General features: G+C 35.2%; 6 protein-coding genes and 1 non-coding gene across 23 annotated transcripts in view; 2 read left to right on the top strand and 5 right to left on the bottom strand.

Moving 5' to 3' along the window:
• The window catches only part of LOC124955297, a 35,854-nt gene extending 34,453 nt beyond the window's left edge, over positions 1–1,401 (bottom strand). For 2 of the 3 annotated variants that reach the window (XM_047509516.1, XM_047509515.1), the window contains exons 1-5: positions 1,176–1,401; positions 765–865; positions 602–700; positions 372–470; positions 4–186 (exon numbers count right to left, since the gene is read on the bottom strand). In XM_047509516.1, coding sequence (XP_047365472.1) covers positions 4–186; positions 372–470; positions 602–700; positions 765–865; positions 1,176–1,401 — 708 coding nt within the window. The other variant, XM_047509518.1, reaches the window with a different exon arrangement.
• A 66-nt stretch (positions 1,402–1,467) lies between these two features.
• On the bottom strand, positions 1,468–5,011 carry LOC124955299 (methylcrotonoyl-CoA carboxylase subunit alpha, mitochondrial). Of its 5 annotated transcripts, none has more exons than XM_047509524.1 (9): positions 4,865–5,011; positions 4,269–4,335; positions 3,801–4,185; positions 3,401–3,735; positions 2,991–3,287; positions 2,650–2,859; positions 2,050–2,544; positions 1,736–1,924; positions 1,468–1,657 (listed from the first exon to the last, which is right to left on the bottom strand). In XM_047509524.1, exons 3-9 carry the CDS (start codon positions 4,078–4,080, stop codon positions 1,556–1,558), a joined length of 1,908 nt encoding a protein of 635 aa, XP_047365480.1. In that variant the 5' UTR covers positions 4,081–4,185; positions 4,269–4,335; positions 4,865–5,011; the 3' UTR covers positions 1,468–1,555. The 5 variants fall into 5 exon arrangements, with proteins under 5 accessions (XP_047365480.1, XP_047365479.1, XP_047365477.1 ...); XM_047509523.1 differs by lacking the exon at positions 4,865–5,011 and adding an exon at positions 4,423–4,687 and having other exon boundaries at positions 3,849–4,185; XM_047509521.1 differs by lacking the exon at positions 4,865–5,011 and adding an exon at positions 4,423–4,686.
• Trnai-aau lies at positions 4,992–5,065 on the bottom strand. Its single transcript has one exon. It is a non-coding gene; the product is annotated as a tRNA-Ile (tRNA).
• Positions 5,066–5,304: 239 nt separating this feature from the next.
• LOC124955307 (28S ribosomal protein S28, mitochondrial) lies at positions 5,305–8,336 on the bottom strand. 3 transcript variants are annotated; one of them, XM_047509555.1, is made up of 5 exons: positions 7,804–8,336; positions 7,599–7,720; positions 6,904–7,518; positions 6,371–6,538; positions 5,305–6,205 (listed from the first exon to the last, which is right to left on the bottom strand). In XM_047509555.1, exons 1-3 carry the CDS (start codon positions 8,221–8,223, stop codon positions 7,344–7,346), a joined length of 717 nt encoding a protein of 238 aa, XP_047365511.1. In that variant the 5' UTR covers positions 8,224–8,336; the 3' UTR covers positions 5,305–6,205; positions 6,371–6,538; positions 6,904–7,343. The 3 variants fall into 3 exon arrangements, with proteins under 3 accessions (XP_047365511.1, XP_047365510.1, XP_047365509.1); XM_047509554.1 differs by lacking the exons at positions 6,904–7,518; positions 7,599–7,720; positions 7,804–8,336 and adding an exon at positions 6,674–6,826; XM_047509553.1 differs by lacking the exons at positions 6,904–7,518; positions 7,599–7,720; positions 7,804–8,336 and adding an exon at positions 6,626–6,673.
• On the top strand, positions 8,054–9,473 carry LOC124955309 (mitochondrial import inner membrane translocase subunit Tim10-like). Of its 3 annotated transcripts, none has more exons than XM_047509559.1 (2): positions 8,054–8,552; positions 8,774–9,064. In XM_047509559.1, the coding sequence occupies exons 1-2, from the start codon at positions 8,419–8,421 to the stop codon at positions 8,895–8,897; spliced, it is 258 nt and encodes an 85-aa protein (XP_047365515.1). In that variant the 5' UTR covers positions 8,054–8,418; the 3' UTR covers positions 8,898–9,064. The 3 variants fall into 3 exon arrangements, with proteins under 3 accessions (XP_047365515.1, XP_047365513.1, XP_047365514.1); XM_047509557.1 differs by having other exon boundaries at positions 8,416–8,556; positions 8,774–9,473; XM_047509558.1 differs by lacking the exon at positions 8,054–8,552 and adding an exon at positions 8,571–8,691 and having other exon boundaries at positions 8,774–9,473.
• A 443-nt stretch (positions 9,474–9,916) lies between these two features.
• Positions 9,917–12,563, bottom strand: LOC124955303 (regulator of chromosome condensation-like). Of its 2 annotated transcripts, none has more exons than XM_047509540.1 (6): positions 12,408–12,563; positions 12,217–12,300; positions 11,441–11,820; positions 11,010–11,376; positions 10,573–10,845; positions 9,917–10,429 (listed from the first exon to the last, which is right to left on the bottom strand). In XM_047509540.1, coding segments are annotated over exons 1-6 (1,296 nt in total). In that variant the 5' UTR covers positions 12,409–12,563; the 3' UTR covers positions 9,917–10,238. The 2 variants fall into 2 exon arrangements, with proteins under 2 accessions (XP_047365496.1, XP_047365498.1); XM_047509542.1 differs by having other exon boundaries at positions 11,441–11,781.
• A 672-nt stretch (positions 12,564–13,235) lies between these two features.
• The window catches only part of LOC124955300 (hemicentin-2), an 86,037-nt gene continuing 77,457 nt past the window's right edge, over positions 13,236–21,815 (top strand). For 3 of the 6 annotated variants that reach the window (XM_047509528.1, XM_047509530.1, XM_047509529.1), the window contains exon 1: positions 14,188–14,658. In XM_047509528.1, the coding sequence (XP_047365484.1) occupies positions 14,604–14,658 (55 nt within the window). In that variant the 5' untranslated portion in view covers positions 14,188–14,603. Of the gene's footprint in view, positions 13,330–14,185; positions 14,659–21,815 lie in introns of those variants that run through there. The other 3 variants (XM_047509531.1, XR_007102830.1, XM_047509527.1) reach the window with 3 other exon arrangements.

Raw genomic sequence — 21,815 nt, 5'->3', positions numbered from 1 at the left:
CACCGATAAAGAATCTGGCGATTCTGGAATTATAGGTGTTATTTTCTTTTGTTTATACTGTAGTGGTGTTTCGGGAATGACAAATTCATTTTCTAAACGGCACGTCTTATAAATCGCTTTTATTCTGCCAAATTCAATGGTACTGTTATCCCTTAATTCGTAATAACGCGTAGGCCGTAAAACAATCTGAAAGAAAGGTGGTATATCGTTTTGAGTAATTCAAACGCGATGAAATTTTTTATTATTTCAATGAGGAAACATGCGCGTAATAATCACACTTCTTTTGGAAATCCGAGCTACCCCTTATCTACACGAGCGATAATGTGTGTGTGTGTGTGTGCGTGTGTCATAAAGATACTCAATCGACTTACATTATTGACTATTGTTTTATTCGAAGAATTCAGATCGCATATCCAAGCATTCACTGGGGACGTATTTATTTCTATCTCTGCATGATATTTCGATATACTCTGTAATAGATATACTCTATATTAAAACGGTCTTTCATACAGCTTTAAATAGCGCTCAATAATCTTTTTGATTTGATTAAATCTATAAAAATTATTTATACTAGTATTAGATTATTTAATTTAAGGAATACCTGATCGTTAAAAATAACATTACAATCCGGATGACGTCCTATCTTACTGATACCTTTATAAATGGGATATGAAATAGAATTGACGGTCAATACGGCAACCTAAAACATTTTTCATTATTTATTCGAGTTCGAGTGAAAATAATGAAAAATCTTTGTTGATTACCTGCACATTATGTCCCTTTTCTATGGGCTGTTCAATCTTTTGAGTCGGCATGTCATCATAATCATAACAAATTTGAGTTGCCGGCAGATCCATTCTGGATGCTAATTAAATTAAAAGAATTAACTGTTTAACATTAACTGCATAAGTCACACATCTTGAACGTAACAACGGTAATATATACATATATATATATATTCTTAATGTTATCAAAAGGGTGACCTTCCTTGATATGTATTATAGGTTCTGACGCTTGGAGACATTAATTTTAGAGTTTAGTGCGATGTAAAGTCTTTTACACAAGTAATAATGTCTTTAAAGACAAGAGGTGACTATACGTGCGGCCTAATAAATCACTTTTTAACCAAAATAAATAATAAATAATAAATAATAAATAATAAATAATAAATTAACCATATGATTGAAGTAGCAGAGATCCGCTCCCGCTAATTTTATTTAACTTTACTATATAGAATTGATTGATGTATGCGACCATGTGTGCGATCCGACGACCGGATTCGTAGCATCGCAATGGCCGACAGTGGCGCCACAGAGGGATACAATTTTCGGACAAGAAGCTTTTGGAATTCCTTTGAAAACCATTCCCGAAATTGTGTCCAATCGTCTTTGTCGTTGTCATTCGACATCACCGATCCTCCTCTATAACGACTCGTTCGATGTTCAAATCAATATACGTACTCGCAAATATAATAATTATTTTTAATTGCAAATGATAAAAATTATTTTATTAAATCTTTCAACAAAATATATTAATTTTATCTTATATTGGAAGTTTACTCCGACAGTTTGACGACTAGTTCGTCCTTTGAAACTTTATCACCAACCGTGCAGGGAACATCTTCGACAATTCCGTCGGCAGGTGCTTTAATGACATACTAGAAAAGATGATAATAAATCGTTGGGATTACATTAGGAATATTCTATTATAATTTTTAACTTATTAATAAGCTTACTTCCATTTTCATAGCAACGATAACGACTAATGCATCGCCTTGTTTAATTTTATCACCACGTTTAACAAATACTTTATCTATTATACCCGACATTGGACTGATTACTGCGGAAGACTCTTCCAGTTGTACATTTTTCGTCAGTTCAGATAAAAATTTAGGATTGGCCATGTTTAATCGCCACTCTCGCGTCTAGAAAATAACAATTCTTTTATCTTTTTTTTTTTTTCTTTTTTTTGTTTTTTTTTATACTTTTCCTGTGAAAGAACGATGTGTTTCTATACGTTATTCCAAAGCCAATTAATTTGTCAGCTTACGTTAGTAAATAAGTGCAATGTATTTTCAAGCTTTGTAACTCTCGTTCTCCCAATTATTCCATCTATTTCTGCATTTAATTCTAACGCATTATTTCTTTTTTTCAATGTACCAGTCACTCTCCTCCATGGTCCAATATTGTTGGTTCTCATAGAAAATGTTTCTGGCTCGACATATTTAACGCTAACTTCCATACATTTATTGTCGATAGCAAATTTGAATGTTCTATTTAAAATGTGATTAAATCTCAGTCCAGTTTCTGTCGCAAATGGACTAAAAGGATTATTCGTTTTTAAAGATATACTTAAGGCATTCATTTCCTCGTATAAGATTAATGCAAGGGCACCCTGAATTAATATTTCATTAGGAATCCGTAAATCTGGGAATAAATCTTTATTATTTTCTGCTATGAAACCCGTGTGAACTTTTCCATTTTGAAAATCTGGATGTAGGCATAGATCTTTAATAAATTCAATATTTGTATCAATTCCGGTTATCTGAAAACAATTAATTTTTAATTTAGACTATCCAATAATATTACGATACTTTCTATTATAATAATTTTTCTTTTTTGTTTCTCTACAAAATTTGTAAACTCTTACATTGTATTCGCAAAGTTTTGATCTAAGAATTCTAAGTGCTTCATTTCTATCGGATCCCCAAACGACCAATTTTGCTATCATCGGATCATAATGAACGAGTACATCGTCATTTTCCTTGACGCCAGTTTCGACTCTAACATTCTCTGATGTCTCGGGTGTTCTCAAATAGGACAGATTTCCTGCACCAGGTAAAAAATCATTTCTCGGAGTCTGTCGCGAGATGGAAAAGAAAAAATAAACATAAAAGATCTTAATTAGAAATATCATTGGCAGCCAATGAAACGACGATGATTGTCATTATTATTATTATTATTATTATTATTTAAAATGGAATATTTTACTTCCGCATAAATCCTAGTTTCAAAAGCATGTCCACGAAGATGGATTTCCTCTTGTTTAAGGGGAAGCCCTTCACCGGCAGCCACTTTCAATTGCCATTCAACAAGATCTAATCCAGTAATTGCTTCTGTAACAGGATGTTCTACCTGGAGGCGCGTATTCATTTCCATAAAATGGAAATTGTAGTTAGTTCGGTCCATTATAAATTCTACAGTACCAGCTCCGACGTAACCTACAGCCTTTGCAGCACGGACAGCCGTTTCGCCTAATTCTAATTGTAATTCTTTAGATATACCAGGCTATATGATATATCCAGAACATGAGATTTAACGTGTCTTTTATTAATATATAATTACGATTATCTAATATTTAATCTATATTGCCTTTCATAATAATCCATATCTTTACGTACAGCGGGTGCTTCTTCGATAACTTTTTGATGTCTCCTTTGTATAGAACAATCTCTCTCAAATAAATAAACTGCATCGCCGTGTTTGTCCGCAAATATTTGAACTTCCACGTGCCTTGGCTTGTCAACATATCGTTCTAATAGAACGGCTGAATCTCCGAATGCTTTTTGTGACTCGGTTCTTGCGGATTCCAAAGCATGAAAAAATTCATTATCATTTAAAACAATCCTCATACCTTTACCACCTCCGCCGCGTATAGCTTTTATCATCAATGGAAAACCAATGTTTCTCGCTTCTGATAATAAAGTTTCATTGGACTGATCATCTCCGTGATAGCCTGTTACAGATATTAAAACATATTGTATTACAATACCCTTAACTTCACCCGTCATTGTGGAATACCTGGTATGACCGGTACACCGGCTTTGGCCATAATTTCCTTTGATTTACTTTTTATACCCATGTCTCTTATTGCACTCGCTGGAGGTCCAATAAAGATAATGCTTTCTTTTTGACAAAGTTCTGCAAATTCTACATTTTCAGAAAGGAAACCATACCCAGGATGTATAGCTTGGCATTTTGCTTGTTTGGCAACAGATATTATTTTATCTTGTCTCAAATAACTTTGACTAGATTGCGCCGGTCCAATGCAATAAGCTTCGTCGGCAAGATCCACATGCATCGCATTTCTCTCAACATCGCTGTATACTGCTACAGTTTTTATTCCTAATCTTTTGGCCGTCCGTGATATTCGACACGCTATTTCTCCTCTATTTGCAATAAGTATCTGTGAATAACAAAAAATTATATTTTACAGATATGATTATACTCATCATCTTATACGGATATGATTATAGTCATAAATCTTACCTTGTCGATTTTCTTTTCATTCTGCGTAGTTTCGCTGTGCGAACGTACCCTCGAGGTTAGGAACTTTCTACGCAAACAAAATAATTACATGTTTTATGTATCTGCATTTCTATAGAATAGTGTTGTATGAACAATTGACGGAACAATCCGTTACGTTTTCAATAAAAGTTGAAGTTTTCTAGAGCGATACATTTTTTTTGCTAGATATCAAATGTGTAGCATAGCATGGAACACACTGCTCGTTGTTAGTTACAAATCTTGTAATTAACACAATTCTTTCACTACGTAGTAATGATAAACGCGTGTGCCTATTTACATGATACTGTTATCCTTTCGGTTATCACCATACATATCACCATACATATCCATGCATATGCATATATACATAACACGCGTCTCTCTCTCTCTCTGCGTGTGAGATATATATATATATATATATATATACATACATATAATTATCGCATCATCATTTATCTTTCGAAAGTACATTGAAATAATGAAATATATTTGTGAAGAGTTATCGAATAATACCATTTGTGTTATCAAAGTTCATTCTATAAGTAATATATTGACTTGTGCAGAATAGTATACTGTACCGTCTATAATAATATATTTTCTAAAAATGTCAGAGTTACTGCGTAAATGTGTTTAGCAATATTTTGCGGTTTATATTTATCGTCGGTTTAAATTCAAGTAAAAAAAAAAAAAAAAGAAAAAAAGATTTGGCCCATGGGGGGATCGAACCCGCGACCTTCGCGTTATTAGCACGACGCTCTAACCAACTGAGCTAATGGGCCAGTCGAAACAGTTTCTGCAACAGCAAGTCGCTGTGTGTACTCGAAGGAGAAATTTTTTTATATTATTTCACAATTCATTTTTCAAGCATTGCCAAGTAAGAAAAAAAGATTACTTTACCGTTTAACAAGATTGAACGAAGTAAATGCGTCTGCACCATTATATCATAACTAACTTAATTAATAATAATAGTAAAAATTTTGCACTCTTGCGTACGCGCATAAAGATAGGGATGAAATCATTTACAAAGATTAAAAACACTTTATTTTCTTATAAATGTATTCTTTAAGAATAATTCATAATAAGATACTTTTCTTAATACTTTGAATATCTCCAAATTATATACATACAGATCATTGGTATATTACACAAACATTTACATGAATTTGAATAGCATGCAATAAGATATTCTGATATATAATTCGATATAAAGTGAGACCATAGTCTACTTAAATTTAACAATAAATGAGTACATTTTAGAAGAGTAAAGCAGGCGATAGTGCATTGTAGTTCTTAATTCTTTTTCCAATAGGCTCATAATCATATATCTCTGCTTCGGATTCGGAAATACTTGCTAAATCCGTTATATCGTCGTTCTTACATTGTACATCTAATTCCAACACTTCATCGTATTCGCCCGAATAAATATCAACTTCCGATTCTATATCATTATCTTGTACTTTGGAAAATATTACCTTAGAATGATTAATATCTGTAACTTCATTCGAATAATCCAAATCATTAAGATTATTATTTTCATGATCGTTTGACAATCTATTACTTCCTAAAGAGTCATTTGTTTCAGATTCGTCGCTCAATGAATTATTTAATTCTAAGGGTATACTATTGTCGATTACATTAATACCATCGTCGACTGTAACTTTCGGTTCTGATAATCTATAATTATTTGGAATTTTATTAACGATAACGTCGCCAATTTTATCCACAATCGAACTGTTTCTCTGATCCTCCAAACGTCGTATAGATCCTGAATCGGATATAGATTTGGACACATTTTCAGGATTATTGTAGTTGGCTCGTTTTTCAAACGTATCCAAGAGTTGCATTCGAAAGACTGTAAAGGATTCTATCTTTTGACAACATGTTGAGCATAATACCGCAGAATTTAGGTCCTTGGGAATCTTGAAAAAGAGAATATATATATATACACACACACACACACACACATATATATATATATCGTCGGTTATTACAACAATATCTACTACGTAGTATTTAAATTTTTTATTTATATGCCATATACTATATATATATATATATAAATTATAAAAAATGATGTTACTAACTTTATAGCCTGTCAATAGTTCAATTCCATCATATAATTTAATTATTTTTTTACTAACTATTGGACCTGCATCGATATAATCCGAAGGTTCGATCGATAAATCGTCATTTAATATATTTTTTGCATTCTCATTTGAAACTACTCCGTGACATCCGCAGCAAACAGAATCCTGTAAAAAAAATTATGTGTTATAAAAAATAATAATAGTTGACTTATTACGCATGCATTATACTTGTTCAATCGTAAACAAACGTACGTAAATTATTTTGGTCATATCGAATTTTTGTAAAAATAATTAACTTACCATGTTTATGGAAGAAACATGTGTCTGTATGTGTGTGTGTGTATGTGTATGTGTATGTGTGTGTGTGTGCGTGTGCGCACGCGCGCGCGCGTGTGTATTTTTATATATATATATATGTATATATATATATATATATATTGTATTATCAATATTTCTCTTTTAAATAAATACTATTACAATACAAAGATTAAAAGCGATACAAGTATATTAGATTTAAGACCGTAGCTCACCTTTTGCTTGGAGCAAAGTGTGCGACTTCAGCGACAGGCATGGAGAAAATATGAACTATAAGAGAAATTACAACGCAGGAACTAAAACACAGTGTTACCACTATTCACACATCGCATATACCGTGTATAAGCTTTTTTAAATTATATACCTTAACCTAGCAATCGGGGGTATGTCTTTGGTAGAAAATAATAGGACGTTTAACGAAAAGAAACAAAAAAACATATGGAGTTTGATCGTTTCTTGGAAGATAAACGATTAAGAATAGTACTGGTCGTTCGAATGTACAAACCAATATAAACGACGATCTAGGATACTTACCGGTACAATACTTGAGTATATATTAACAATAGGTTAAATCATAGAAACACTTTTTTAATCTTTCTTTTAATCTTCAAGTATCTCTTTGATAATACAATAATTAAGCAATATCAAATTATTATTAAACTCGGGACATTTCTGACTGAGGATTGATTTTTTTCAATGGAGAACGTAACAAACCTAAAAGTATACAATCTGCCTCTAAAATAGTAGTATCCGTGGTTGAGCCTAGAAACCTCATAGACAATTCCAGATCCTTTATCTTTAAAATTACCAATGAGCCCCTAACGTAAAATCTGTAATAAATTTTTGATTGAAATTATCAATCCGTTTATGTTCCATAATATAATAAATATGATTAGATTGTAATACATACTCTCCATTTTTTATAGGCCTAGGACATACGCAATGAAATTTCCATCCAAAATCTATGTACAAATCGTCGTTTACAGTTTTAAATATTTTCCCTACGACCTTCTTCCCTTCTGGATCTCCCAACTGTAATATTTTAATTACTCGCAATTAAAATAAATATGAAACTGCCTGAGGTAGTTAAAGTGATTAAATATAAAATAACATACGTTCATAAACTCCGAGCGACGCAGTAAGGTGGCGAACGTTAAAGGCTTTTCAAGTTGTTTTGGTTCGTCGATTCGTGAGAACTTTTCAAATGTTTGGGCAAATCCGCTCAGCTTCACTTCTGCTACTCCTAAATCGTTATCCGACTTCATTCCATTCGATTCGCTACTCGAGACTTTTACGGATGATAGATTTTCAATCGATTCGTCAGACTGAATTTTTACCTTCTCGCTAGAAGAGTCATTCTTCTCAGGAGATCCGTGCGAATTTATTTCTTTAATTTCAATGTTCACTTGGTTCTTGGTTTTATCGATGCTATCGTCCGTAGTTTTCTCAGTACTGAACGATTTAATGGACGTTTGTTTCGTTCTGAAGGCATCGATTAAACGTAATTGTCTCCACAATATTTCAAGGCGTTGCATCGTTTACACAATACCAAAAGAAATTTTCTCTTCTTTATGAATCTAAGTGTTATAGGTTATATATGACTTAACCATTTGGTACTCCCTTCGTTTCGTATTAAGTTCCATTCATATGAGATTATTCTGGCCATACTGATTGGTAACTCTACTAGGGTTTTAATAGAAATAGAAATTATATTTGATAACGGTTGGTAGATGGTGCCGGTCTCGCATACCGGCGGGGCATATCTCTTCGATATGTTGGGCATTGGTTTTCTTAAAAGTTCGTTTAATTTTTTAAAGACGAGAACTATGAAATTGGGACCACATCAGAAAATAGCTATTGGATGGTAGGTGAGTGTGAGCATTTTTTTTATAGCGTCTCGAAATATAACCTTTTAATAATGAGTTAGACCTATTGGGTATCATTTATAACCTTAAATGAAAAATTATTATAAGACGATGGAAGGAATGTTTCCGTTTCCACGTGTATATAATTAAATCTTATATTACCTGATATTATTAATTACTTCTTATTAAGCTCGCAATTACAATTAAATCATTGTTACAGGGTTATAATAGTTTCCCTAGGACTATATAGCTTTGCACTATCAAGAAAATCTATAGAATCTAAAAGGTACGAGAGTATGAAAGCAAGGCAGCGTATGCGGACGGCTTTAACCAAAGACGAATAAATTATTTAAAATATTTTATATTGTTTGTCTGTTCAATTGACAAAGAAAATATGACAACCCTACCGCAACTAGACGAAGAAAAATTAAAATTGGTACAGGATTTGGAAATAGAAATGATGTCTGATATGTACAATCGTATGACATCTGCATGCCATAGAAAATGTATTCCACCAAAATATATTGAACCAGAATTGGGAAAAGGAGAATCAATCTGTTTAGATCGTTGTGTAGCAAAATATTTGGATGTTCACGAACGTATAGGAAAGAAGCTCACACAAATTTCCATGCAAGAAGATAATTTTATGAAAAACAAAGTAGCGGAACAACCAAAGACAAGTTAAATTACGTATCACGTACTTTTCGCAGAATGACGGTGCTATAATTGTTTACAATTTTTATTGAATTTTTTTACTCTTCTGGATACAAATGGACAGTGCGTTGTCATACTTTACTCTTGTTTATGTCTGACCATTAAGTTATTGTAGTTCATGGATATTAGGATAGAGACGATAAAAGTAATACTGTGTAATTTAATTACCAAATTGTTGAAATAAAGTTATACTTTAGAAATATTGATTATTAAGAAACAATAATTTTTTTACATCTCTTATTATTTTGCAGATTTTAATAAAATAGAATATTTTACATTTGGTTATCTAATGATTGGAAATTTATATCCCATATATAAATTATTGATGAACACAAATTTATTTCCATATTTGAATTGACATCTCGTTTGAGCATGATTCTTATGTGATATTACTCGGTAGATTTATAAGGATAGAACAGTCACCATTTTTAAAAACAATATGCAGAATTTGAAGTAGGAAAAGTGTGTACATACATATATATATATATATATATATATATATATATACACAAGCACACGCACACACTTACACACGGCACGCATCGCACGCACACGAACACACACACACGTATATATATACATATACATACATATACATATATATATATATATATATATATATATATATATATATATATATATAAATAAATCAATGGTAGAAAAAGTTTATTTCTGTAATACACATTTGTAAATAGAAAAACTAACAAAAAATCAAAGGTCAATCCAATAATTATGACAAACACAATGATTTAATTTCTGATAGCAATGCATTATATATATATATAAATCTCAAAATTTCTCTTGTACCAACGATGAAATTTTAATGCATTGAGAAAATTATCTTAACTATATCTTCGTTTTCGTCGTAAAGTTGTTAGGCACATTTAATTTACACACATTTTTAGTCCTTCGTTGTCCGAGCTTGTATCACACGTGTGTGATGATATACGCAAATATTACATTATTTTCAATTAACCCGCAGTTTTATCTTTCACTGGGCGAGTTATCGCTAAAATTAATGTATGTTGTCCACCACCAGAAACTCGTACTACCGTTTTGCCTTCTAATTGTTTTCCTTTAACTAGCGCAGGCTCTTCTACGTCTTCTTCTTCTCCTGTTCCTAGTTGCCCACTTGTTCCCATTCCCCATGCGTATAATTCACCTAAAATCAGCAAAATGTATTACCGCATGAAAATATCACTATACCTTACTAACATTTAAAATACTTTATCATTATCATTATCATTATCATTATCATTATTATTATTATTATTATTATTATTATTATTATTATTAATATTATACCTAATTCTGTTACTGCAAAAGATTGTGCACTACCAGCCGAAATATCAATACATTTCATAGAACTTAAAGCAGAAACTAGTGTTAATTCTTTAGCGTCCGAACAATTAGGTCCAAGGCCTAGACGACCATATTCTTTACGACCCATTACAAAAACTTGACCTATATCATCTAAAGCAATAGTATGATGTTGACCACTACTGATATGCCTCCATACTTTCCCACTAAAAGTTTTTGATATTCGTGGATGAAAGTGAGTAGCAGGCTCGCTCAAACCTGAAAGAATTCTTTTATTAATCTCTTAGTAGATTTGTAAACGCACACACACACACACACACATATATATATATATGTATATATATATATGTATGTATAAATATATATATACACACACACGTTATAAATCTTTGCAAATCGTTGCCCTACTTACAAGCACTTACCAATTTGATAATAATTATTCAAACCAAAAACATATATGTCCCCTTTATTGTATTCCTTTAAAAATGTACAATATGTACCCGCCCATATATCATCAAATTCTAATTTCTTTGTAATTTTAAATTCAACTATTCCGGGTGTTAACAAGGGCCCTATACCATGACGACTATTTCTGCTAGCCGTTCTAGCAGCTATTCGTCCTAATTGACCTTGTTCACCGCAACCACAGGTATATACATTTCCAGATTCGCTAAGTAATACTAAATGATCAGCACCCGATGCTACTTTAACTACTTTAACATTAGGTAATAATTCTATTGGAAGTCTTTCATTTCCTTTTAGCGTCAATCCCATAGTACCATGTGAATCCTAAAATCATAAAAATATTTCTCTTTTATTTACTGTGACTACAGACATTTTAGAAAAGGCTTACCCTAAAAGAACCCCATGCAAAAACTCGACCGTCCTCTAATAACGCAGCACTATGGGAGTCACCGGCTGTCACTTGAACGGCTTTACCGGGTAAATCGACAAAACCTGGAATAGTCTCCGAGCCTTCTTTGGACGTATCTCTTCCAAGAGCTCCTTCGTCGTTACATCCAAATGTTAATACTTCCCCGGTTTGTCTCAAGCAAACATTGTGCATACCCCCGGCTGCTATAGTTACGATATCTTGAAATCCAGGAATAGTAGCCGGACGAATCTTTTCAATGACATCTTCCCCAAGTCCAAGCTGTCCGACATCGCCTTGTCCAAACGCAAGTATATCGCCGCCTGTATTAGATTGGCGTAAATTGGGTTTCAACGTTAAATCTGCCAAAGACGAGAGAAGTTTGATAGTTTTCATATAGATAGGTCGTTACTCTATATACTTGGGAAATCAAAGAAAGAGAGGAAAAATAGAGGAGGGAGAGAGAGAGAGAGAGAGAGAGAGAGAGAGAGAGAGAGAGAGAGAGAGAGAAAAGAAAAGAAGAGAAAGGAAAATTGCGAATGAAAGAAAGAATTTTAGCGATGTTTCCATAATAAATATTTTAGAAGAAACTCCCACAATGTGAAATGCAATTAAACGGACGTGATCTAAAAAAAATGCAGTGATATTAGCCTGGCAGTTAAAGAAGTACATGCTATCTTTACTTTTCGACTTGTTTATCGGCTTAAATAAAAGTGAATTTGAAATTTGCCTAGACAAATAGCAAGTGAAATTTTTACCTTGCTTTTTTTTTTGCTGCTTAGACCTCTTTTGTCCCGCCGGAGGAGCTTGGGCGGTTCGTTTAGTGGCTTTCCTTGGCGGCACTATAACATTTTTTAGGTTATGTTGATAAATGTTCTTTTAATATATTTCTCATGACTGTTACACGTAGTCTTTAAGGCAATTTTAATATTGCCGTACTTATACATACTAATATTTCGCAGCACTTGCCGTGGAATACGATTGTACCGTGCTTTTTACTTGCTTGGCGCCAAAAGTAGCAATGCTTCCGAATCTAAACGTCCGTTGCGCAACTCGCGAAGATCTTAACGGCTGATTTTCAATGAAGAAACGATCGTAGCGCGGGCAAATCCTTCCCATATTATCTACTCATATCTCCTTATCGTTTAATAAATATTTACCAAGAAAGGATATAAAAATGATAAAGAGCAGTAAAAATTTTTATTTTAACCTTAATCTCATTCTTATTCACTTATTTTTTCGAAAGGATATACATAATATATTAACATTCGACTAATATTATTCGCCATGGCATTTCCGGTTGTTCGTTAGAGGATCCCGTTCGCGCCAATATACCAGCCCAAATAGTATATCTGAGATCGGGCGATTATTTCGTTTGAAAATTTTTAATATTTCTTATAATAATTATTGTGTCGTTATTAATCAAACGAGAAGTATCATTGAAATTTCCTTCCGTAAATAGGAAAGGTTGCGTCGCAACGAAACGTAATAGTAATAAATCGTGCACAAGAAATTACGGATATTAACCTTTTTAACCGGTTAAAAATTAACTCGATCGTTTCTCATTCCTTAATTGTCATTTAAGTGCATGAAATATATTTTGATCGGATATAACCTATATCTTTACTCACGAGTCGAAGAAGCAAATGATATGTTATAATCGGCTCCGTACACACGCAAAAGTTATTAGGTAACCGATAAATTGGCAAAGCTAAAATTTTGTTTAATTTATAAATCTTATAAAAAAAATCCGTAAATAAGTATTTATGTTTTTCAGAATTACACAGATGGACGCTTTGTTGCAAAAGCTGGGAACAAAGAGTACAGGGAAGATGGAAGTTTTTATCGGCGGTGATTATCATTATCAAAAGGTAAATGATCTAGTTAAATAGATCTGGTTAATAATTCCCATGGCAAGTTCGAAATTCTATTTCGCTGTTCGATTAATTCGTATTAATTCGATTGATTAGATAAAGTGGCTTGATAAGTTTTGCCCCGTTAATTTTGCAATTATCACCGTGCGCGGCTCAAAGTTTTATTGCGTTAGATATTACTTTGAGATGCGATAAATTCAAATCGAACAAAAATGTCTTCGTGATAATATTATCATCTTCGGTATAAAGTTATTTATCTTCTTGGAGGAGGAATAAAAAGAAATAAATGAAAAAAAGGAACTGTCAATGAATGTGGAAATGAAAAGATTCACTTATAAACGCGTTAAGTGACAATTAGGAAAGGTCCAAATCAAAGCGTACGATAAGCAAGAGATTCAAATACCCCCGTTCTATCAGGCGTCTAGACTCGATTAGGAAGTGCGCGTGTATTTGCTTGCGCGCGCGCCCTCGTATTTTAACAAAACCATAAGTCTAGCCGATGAATTCATTGTCCTTTTGGCAAGGTGGCGCGCGCCTGCGAGTCCTACTAAATCGCAAATTAGTAGACAAAACGAAGAAGGTGTATGACGACGGGGGAGGGATAGGAGATTGGTCCAGGAGAACAGGGGTAGAGGTGGTTCGTCGCGGTCATCAGAGGGGTCGGAAACGTCGGAGCGCGCCAGTCGAAGGCGAGACTTCGCTCGCGCAGCTTGTCTTCATTTTCTCTCGCACGCTCGTTCCTTCTTTCCTTCCTTCTCTCTTTTTCTCTCTTTCTTTCTTTCTCTCTCTCTCTTTCTCTCTCTCTCTCTCTCTTCCATATTCGATCCTTCGTTCGTTCGTTCGTTCGTCCGTTCGTTCGTTCGTTCGTTCGTCCGTTCGTCCGTTCGTTCGTCCGTCCGTTCGTTCGTTCGTTCGTTCGTTCGTCCGTTCGTTCGTTCGTTCGTTCGTCCGTTCGTTCGTTCGTTCGTTCGTTCGGAAGAACGACCAACGCTGACGTCTCTTATTCGAGTTAATCTTCGAAGAGGAAGAAACTCGACGTTTTCCTTATTAGTTAAGGCAAAGTTTGAAGAAATTACGACGTTAAGTAAAGGAAAATTCACAGCACGACTCCGCCACGTGGAGATGCGTGCTAAAGGATTTACGTTCAGAAGCGAATAAATTCTTTAAAAAAGGGAATAGCGAGAGGAATAGAAGAAACTGGGATCGATTTAGATCACGAGATTTTTTCTAAGAAAAGTCCTTTCATGTAGAGCCTACGGACAAGGATCGCAATGATACACCCTCGACGATCTCTCTTGTTTCTCGTGCAGACGGTGCTTTTAGCAGGTGAGTCCCACAAACATCTAGATCGTTTAGATTTATTCCATTTAATTTCTCGTACTTTAATTCCTCGTACATGGAACGGAGGTAAAAGTGTCCTTTCGTCAAGGCGCGCTTTTCTATCGCTGCAAGATCAACGAAACGTATTTTCCCTACGGGTGGTTAAAGTTTCAAATCGATCGAATTTCTGTGATCTCGTAAATTTCAATATTCTATATGTTGTAGATCGTCATCGTAGAATTGGTATGTTCGCGTACTTGTATAGCTTTTTTTCCTTTTCATTTTTTTTTTCTCTTTTCGATCTTGCTGATATTTACTTGGATCTGCTATTTAATTCGTCGACTACTCGACGATCGATCTTATCGAAGTTAGGAAAAATACGAGCATACGTGCGTTAGATTCGATCGTCGGTCATTTCTTCGTCAATTATTCCATAAGTGATATTAATATTCAATAACCACTCTACCGTTCGTTGTACATAACTAAGTGGTATATTTAAATACAACATCGATACTATATTTATTGGAAACCATATAAGATAAACACTATGGTACGATGTTATTTGATAGCTTTCATCGTTTCGTAAGAATAAAACGGAGCTTTTCCTTAATCTCGATACTCGCGGTGGAGCTTCTATGTTAAACGGAATTTAGCATTCGTTTTGCGACTTTCTACGAGTCGGTATAATGTTTGAGAGAGAGAGAGAGAGAGAGAGAGAGAGAGAGAGAGAGAGAGAGAGAGAGAGAGAGAGAGAGAGAGAGGGAGAGGGAAATACGCGTTTGGGAAAAGAGAGAAAAAAGAGAAACAAACAGTAGTAAAAATGTAGCTAGCAGCAACCCACTTTTTTCGCTATCAATCATCCTTGCGATGTTTGGATGGATGGGAAAAGAGAGAGGAGTGGAAGGGTTTTGCTTGATACGAGCTAGCGTTGATAGAAAATTCACTGATGGAAATTCGAAGGAGCAACGAGATACGTATCGAATAAGTTTTAGGAATCGTTTATCAAAAGTTGAAAGAATTTTTTTATTAGTAAAACTATTTCAGGAGAGGCGAACGAGTTTTTGAAATTCGGCCTTTTTGCACTTTCCAAATGAAACTACGATCGAAGATCACTGATTTTAAAGTTAATTTTTAATCATCCATATGTATGCCGTTTTGGTTTCTTGCCGACGATCATTGCAAAAATTATTTATTAATATTGGAAACGTATGTGTCTGCTTTAAAACATTTTCTTTTTGGTAATCTCCTGGAATTCGTCGGCTAAAAAAGAAAAGAAAAGAAAAGAAAAGAAAAGGAAAGAAAAGAAAAGAAAAGGAAAGAAAAGAAAAGAAAAGAAAAAAACCCAGGATCGATTAGGCGACATCAATTAGGCGTCAAATAATTTTTCGACCTTTAACATAAAGCGTCATTCGAGCCTAGTCTATATGTTAATTACGTTGCTTCATTGTATACCGTTTACCGTTATACTCATTAATGCTCGACGTTACATAGCTTTTTTTTGTGCGATTGATTTACTTACATACGTGCTCGATTGTTATCGCGCGAGACGAATGCCATGATTTTTTCAGCTCCACGCTTACCTATATAGATATATCGGGAATTAGCTCGCTTGTGCACAAGTTTATAAGGGAGAATTCGTTTACTAATCTCGTTCTTCGAGCGCTTCGCCGCTCGAACGATCGTTCGACCTATCGACCTATCGATCTTTCCCTTTCGAGTTACGAACTTGAAAGCGAAGGTAATCGAGAGAACAGGACTTTTCCAAATTTTCGATTAACCGTTATTAATACCGGTACTAATACCGCGTACAATTCCCCCCTCCCCTCCCCGCCACAACCCCCTTCTCCCTATTACACGAAGAAATATCAATCGTGTCGTCGTCGTCGAGTTAGAAGCGAACGCACTTCTTCTTTTTTCTAAAAATCTAAAATGATCTCGCATAATCTTTTTCCTTCGTCAAAGATGCATTATGTCCAAAGTATCGTATAATTTTCTTTTTTGTTTTTTTATTTTTTCAAATCGTTATCAAACGTCCCACTTACGAGTCTCTTTTGCCAAGTTAATCCGCTTCATTCCATAAAGTTTCATCAGTCGTCACATTATTCGAGCTAATCCGAATACGCACGCGTGGATTTTCCGAACCGCCATTCGTCTCCATGTTCTCCGCATATTTTTTAAGCCATGATTTTCGGACAAACGTTAATTACGTTGCGCTCTTACTTACGGCTCGTATTACGTTGACGTCGCGTATATTTTCGCTTTGTTTCGTGTAAAACCATCGTGGTCTATGCACTTTAATCATAGTTCATTTGCGAGGAAAAGTATTATATGTTAGACAGTATGGCGCGTTACGTTAATATACAATATAAAATACGACATGGATAAGGAAAAAAGAAAGCTAACATGGAGCAAAAAGTATAATTATCAAATGGACCAATTCTTGTAATCAAGGAATTTTAATTATTCCGTTTAACAGGCAAACGTTCTTTTTTTCGCGTTGAGTCGATGAAATTTTACTAGGGCTAGATTTTATGCGATAAACGATACTCTCGGTCGATAAACGATATTTATTTTTTTGTGCGAACGATCATCGAACGTGATAATTTCGACTCTAACGATTATCGAATCGTTACTTAGATATTTCTTTGTTTCTAAGAAAAAGGATAGAAATTTCATCAACTGTATTTCCGTTCATCCCCGTTAAGGTGATTATTTCTTTCGTTGTCACAATCGGAGGAGTCTTTGAATTTCATGAAATCGTTATTCACGTCCGGGTATATTTCAGGATCGATATTCGTCTATGATAACGTCTCTTTCCTCTCTTCTTTCCTTTTTTCTTTCATCTTTACCTTCGCTGTTATTTTTTCTCTCGTCGTCGTCGAACGATTAATTTCAACGAGTCTTGAATTTTAATCGATATAAAGCACCGTACCTTCGTGGTTTAGCATGATCTTAACGAATTTAACGAGTCGCGTACGAGATATTTTCACAAGAGATGCGTACTACCTTTGCCTTTTCAACCACGTGCTTTTCCTTGGACCGTACACACGAAGAAGAAAGACACGGAAGGAGAAAGGAAAGACATTTCTCTTGAAGAAGAAACAACGATCAGCCATTCCCACCTCCTGAGTCTCGCGCCTGCTGAATATGCATGAAACAATCGCATATCTCATGCAATTAGCCTAAGTAAATCTTTTTGCATTTCCTCTCTTCGTCCATTTCTCTCCCTCCCTCCCTCCCTCTCTCTCTCTCTCTCTCTCTATATATATATATATATATATATATATATATATATACACGCGTACACACACAGAGCCATCCTACGTGCGTATATGTATATCCTCCATCTCTTCTTTCCCGTTTCTATGGGCCAACGAACGAACGAATGAACGAACGGACGGACGAACCAACGAATGGATGGGCGAACGAACGAACGCTTGGAAAAGTTCGCTCTAATCAGAGTGCATTTGTAATTTCCACGGGCATTCGTCGTCGATGCAAATTGCATTTTGAACATCGCGGACGGACAGTCGCCCGATAAAATCACGCTCGTTGTTCTTCGTCATTGTACTTTTTGTTTCTACGTGCTATCCGTTCCGATTCTAAATACGAAAAGAACTTGGCGAATACGAGTTGCCGCTTTATCGCATATTACCATCCGCCTCACCTTTTACGACTATCATAAAGTTTCTAAAGCAGCACAAACAAGCCGAGTTGGTATCCTAAAAATGTATACATATTTTACGGTAACTCGCCTTAAACCGTACATACATATCTCTTTATGATTCCCATCATTTATATCGTAAAAGATGAAAGTATATATATATATATACTGTTCGGTTTAGTTACTCTTTCTTTGTTGGCATATCGATTTCCATGGAATGATTTCTTACGTGGTCTACTGCGTCCATCATGGTCACCTTTCGGATAAGAAGACATTTTCCTCTTGTATAATTTTCAACAGACGCGTGAAAAAAGGAAAGCTAGATCGACGCCCTATTGCAATACAGTCGAAATAATGGCGACACTTCAAGTCCCTTCTACGCAAACCCTTGCATTTTGTAAAGAAAAACATCTGATGAAATTCTCCTTCCTTCCTAATATTCCGTAGTACAGTAGTTAAGTAAATAAGAGACTACCTGTGTGAGCGCTCCATCCTACCTGCTGAATCCTAGCCAAATTTGATTTTTAATTCAATCTATATATAAATTCAAATATATATATATATATATATATGTATATATATGTATATATGTACGTTTAATCCTTGGGTTAGCGAATATATATGATATCATCATATATCTCCCTTGAAAGCGAGTTTTTATGATAATAAGAATTTATCTTAGAAACAAACATCGGTTAATTTTTTTTACATTATCAGGTAGAGTATCTACGAACATTTGTGAACTCATTTATACGGGATACGATAGAGATTTAATAATGTTGGACATTCGACTAGAAAATATTTTATTGATTCAGAAAATATTTTTATAGCGCGATGAGGCAGGCAGCATCGGGCTTCTTTTTTTACTTTCTTTTCACGGTTCTCTTTTCCTTCGTCGCTTGTTTAAGAGATAGAAAGAACGAAAGAGGGAAAGCACTTGGCGTGTTCATCTCGGATGTGTTCTCAGGAAACATTGCGAGGGATGGTAAGCTCGGGGACTGCGTTAAAATCTACTTCTTTTCGCACCTCGTTGCTTCTGTTAACCAAGATTCGTTCGTTCAAAGAAAAAATAATAAGATGATCGACGGTTAAAATATCGAGCGAACTAGGTGCCTTAAAGAATATCACTTTCTTCTCTTTTAATAATTGTCAATAATATAATTGTCGATGAAAAATAAGAAATATAAAAATAAAATAATAAAAAGGAGGTCAGAAAATTGTACCAAAGTAAAACTCGACGGAGTTGGCTAAAGCTTTGGATGGAAAAGTAAAAGTGGTATGAATGAGAGGCAAAGCGAGAAAGGAAAATTGAAAAGATCGAGTCACCGGAAGAAACGAGTACGCTTCGTGAAATTCGCAAAAGATTCGATTCTATGGAGGTTTCAATTTTCCAAAAGACTATACCTTTTTCTTCTTCTTCTTTATCGCGAAGACGAAGACGAAAACGACGGCGGCAAAAGTCCATCGGATTACCGGATTCGTACCGGAAGGGTTCATACCGGAAGTTCGTTCTGGATCCGCGAATCTGCTTCACTCGGCGCCGGAAGTCTTTTAAAAGTTTGATTAAACTCGAACAGCGTGGCGCGTGTTGATGAAACATTGACCGTTTAAAAATGATACGGTCAATGGAGACGGATCGAATGAAAAGGCTGAATGAGTGATGCGGGAAAGAAGCGGGGACTTGGATTTAGAAATTCGAGCAAGCTTGTGCCATCTCATTCTATTCCTTCTTCCTCTATCTCTCACGATCTCATTCATTTAATGCCGTTGTGACGTCGAAACCGATAAAGGCCGACCCTGTTCGCGAGGAAGAGAAGCAAAGTTTTTCTTTTGTCTTACGGTACGACGCCATTAAATGGAGCATGTCGTCGTTCTCCCTCGGCGAAGTCGCTCCTGATGAAATGGACACGGTTCTATTGCTGAACAGAAACGGGGGCGTGTGAGGGAGAGAGAGAGAGAGAGAGAGAGAGCTAGGCACACGGGTGCTGTCTTGCCATTTCGTTAGGACGTAAAGCTCGAAAATTCACGAGTGTTCCTTTCTAATCGCACTATTTTCTTTTCTAAATATTATACAATTTTCATTTTATCTTACGTCGGATCGTGACCCGCCCGAGATTTACATATTTTATGACGACAGAATACTTTCGCTTTTTTTATTTTCCACTCGAGTCATCCGATTAAAGGATTGTTATTCAACTGATAACTGTCTCGACGAGCATTTAAGAGAATTCCATAAAAATTTAAAAATGGCAGTACGCGCGGGAGTACAAAGTAAGAGCTATCACTGCCGATTTGAAAGTCTAAAAGAGAATTACTTGTTTATGAGAAGGCGAGGTCCGAGCTTTTCACCGCGATACACAGCAGCAGCAGCAGCAGCAGCAGCAGCAGCAGCAGCACCTGTTGGAATACAAAGCCAGTGGAGTGCAGTCATCTCCGCTTTCGTTCGTAAATAAGTGAAAGATGTTACCGACCGACTGCAGTAATCCTTTAAAAGCTTTTCTAAAAGTACGGATTTCTATTATAATTCACGTAGCCTCTTTTTTCGTCGAGTGACAGTACATACATTTTTATACCGGCGAATGAAAGAGGGATACAGTCACGAATGAACGTACATTCTCTTGGCAACAACGACGTTTCTTTTAACTTGCTCGATCGAGTAACCATCAAAGACCAGCCATAACCATGCTAAAGAATCGAGTAGAAAGACGAAGTGTGCCAACTTGGTTGAAGTAAAATTAATCGAGTTCGATCAATCGATTTTTGATTTTCGATAGAATTTATCAAATGCCAAGTCCGCGTATTTGTTCTTTTATAAAATCGATTTTCCATTGGGTTGTAATTGTTTTACAATGCGCATCTCGATCGTTTTGTCGATTTAATCGTAACGAGGACGCGTCGAGGAAACTATTTACCGATCGTCGTGGACTTTCGTACCAATTGATATTTGATATCGATTTTATCCCTTTGTCGAATTACACGTCAAATTCTCTTTAGGACGAGTCTATCGTATTGCGTATCGTAGTAAAGGGATATAATATAATAAGAGAGAGAGAGAGAGAGAGAGAGAGAGAGAAAGAAAGAAATCTGTGGTGATGTATTTTCATTGCACTATCACGTATTGTTTTCTAATCGTAGATCCTTGGCCTTTCCTCTACGCGCGCACACACGTATTTACGCTCGGATGCACGATTACGCTTAACAAAACTATCGGCTTCACGCTTTTCTACTTTGTATCGTAATCCGTAGGCATGTGTGCGCATCGAAGATATCAAAGTCACAGGTGCGTGTATGCACCTAAAAAGATGGTACTCGTACGTGATAACAATGCGATAGAAACGATAAATGTCCTTACAGTGAATAAATTTAAATCGATCCGCTATAAAACAGTTTGGCACGTTTCTCGACAGTTTTACAACTTGCTGCGTTATCGTTGTAACGTTGATCCAGCGATCGATCGATAGAACGTTGCAATCTCTCTCTTTTGATTTTAAAGATTTTC

Source organism: Vespa velutina, chromosome 18, assembly GCF_912470025.1.
Source record: "Vespa velutina chromosome 18, iVesVel2.1, whole genome shotgun sequence".
NCBI lineage: Eukaryota > Metazoa > Arthropoda > Insecta > Hymenoptera > Vespidae > Vespa > Vespa velutina.
This window is presented reverse-complemented; position numbering and strand designations above follow the sequence as displayed.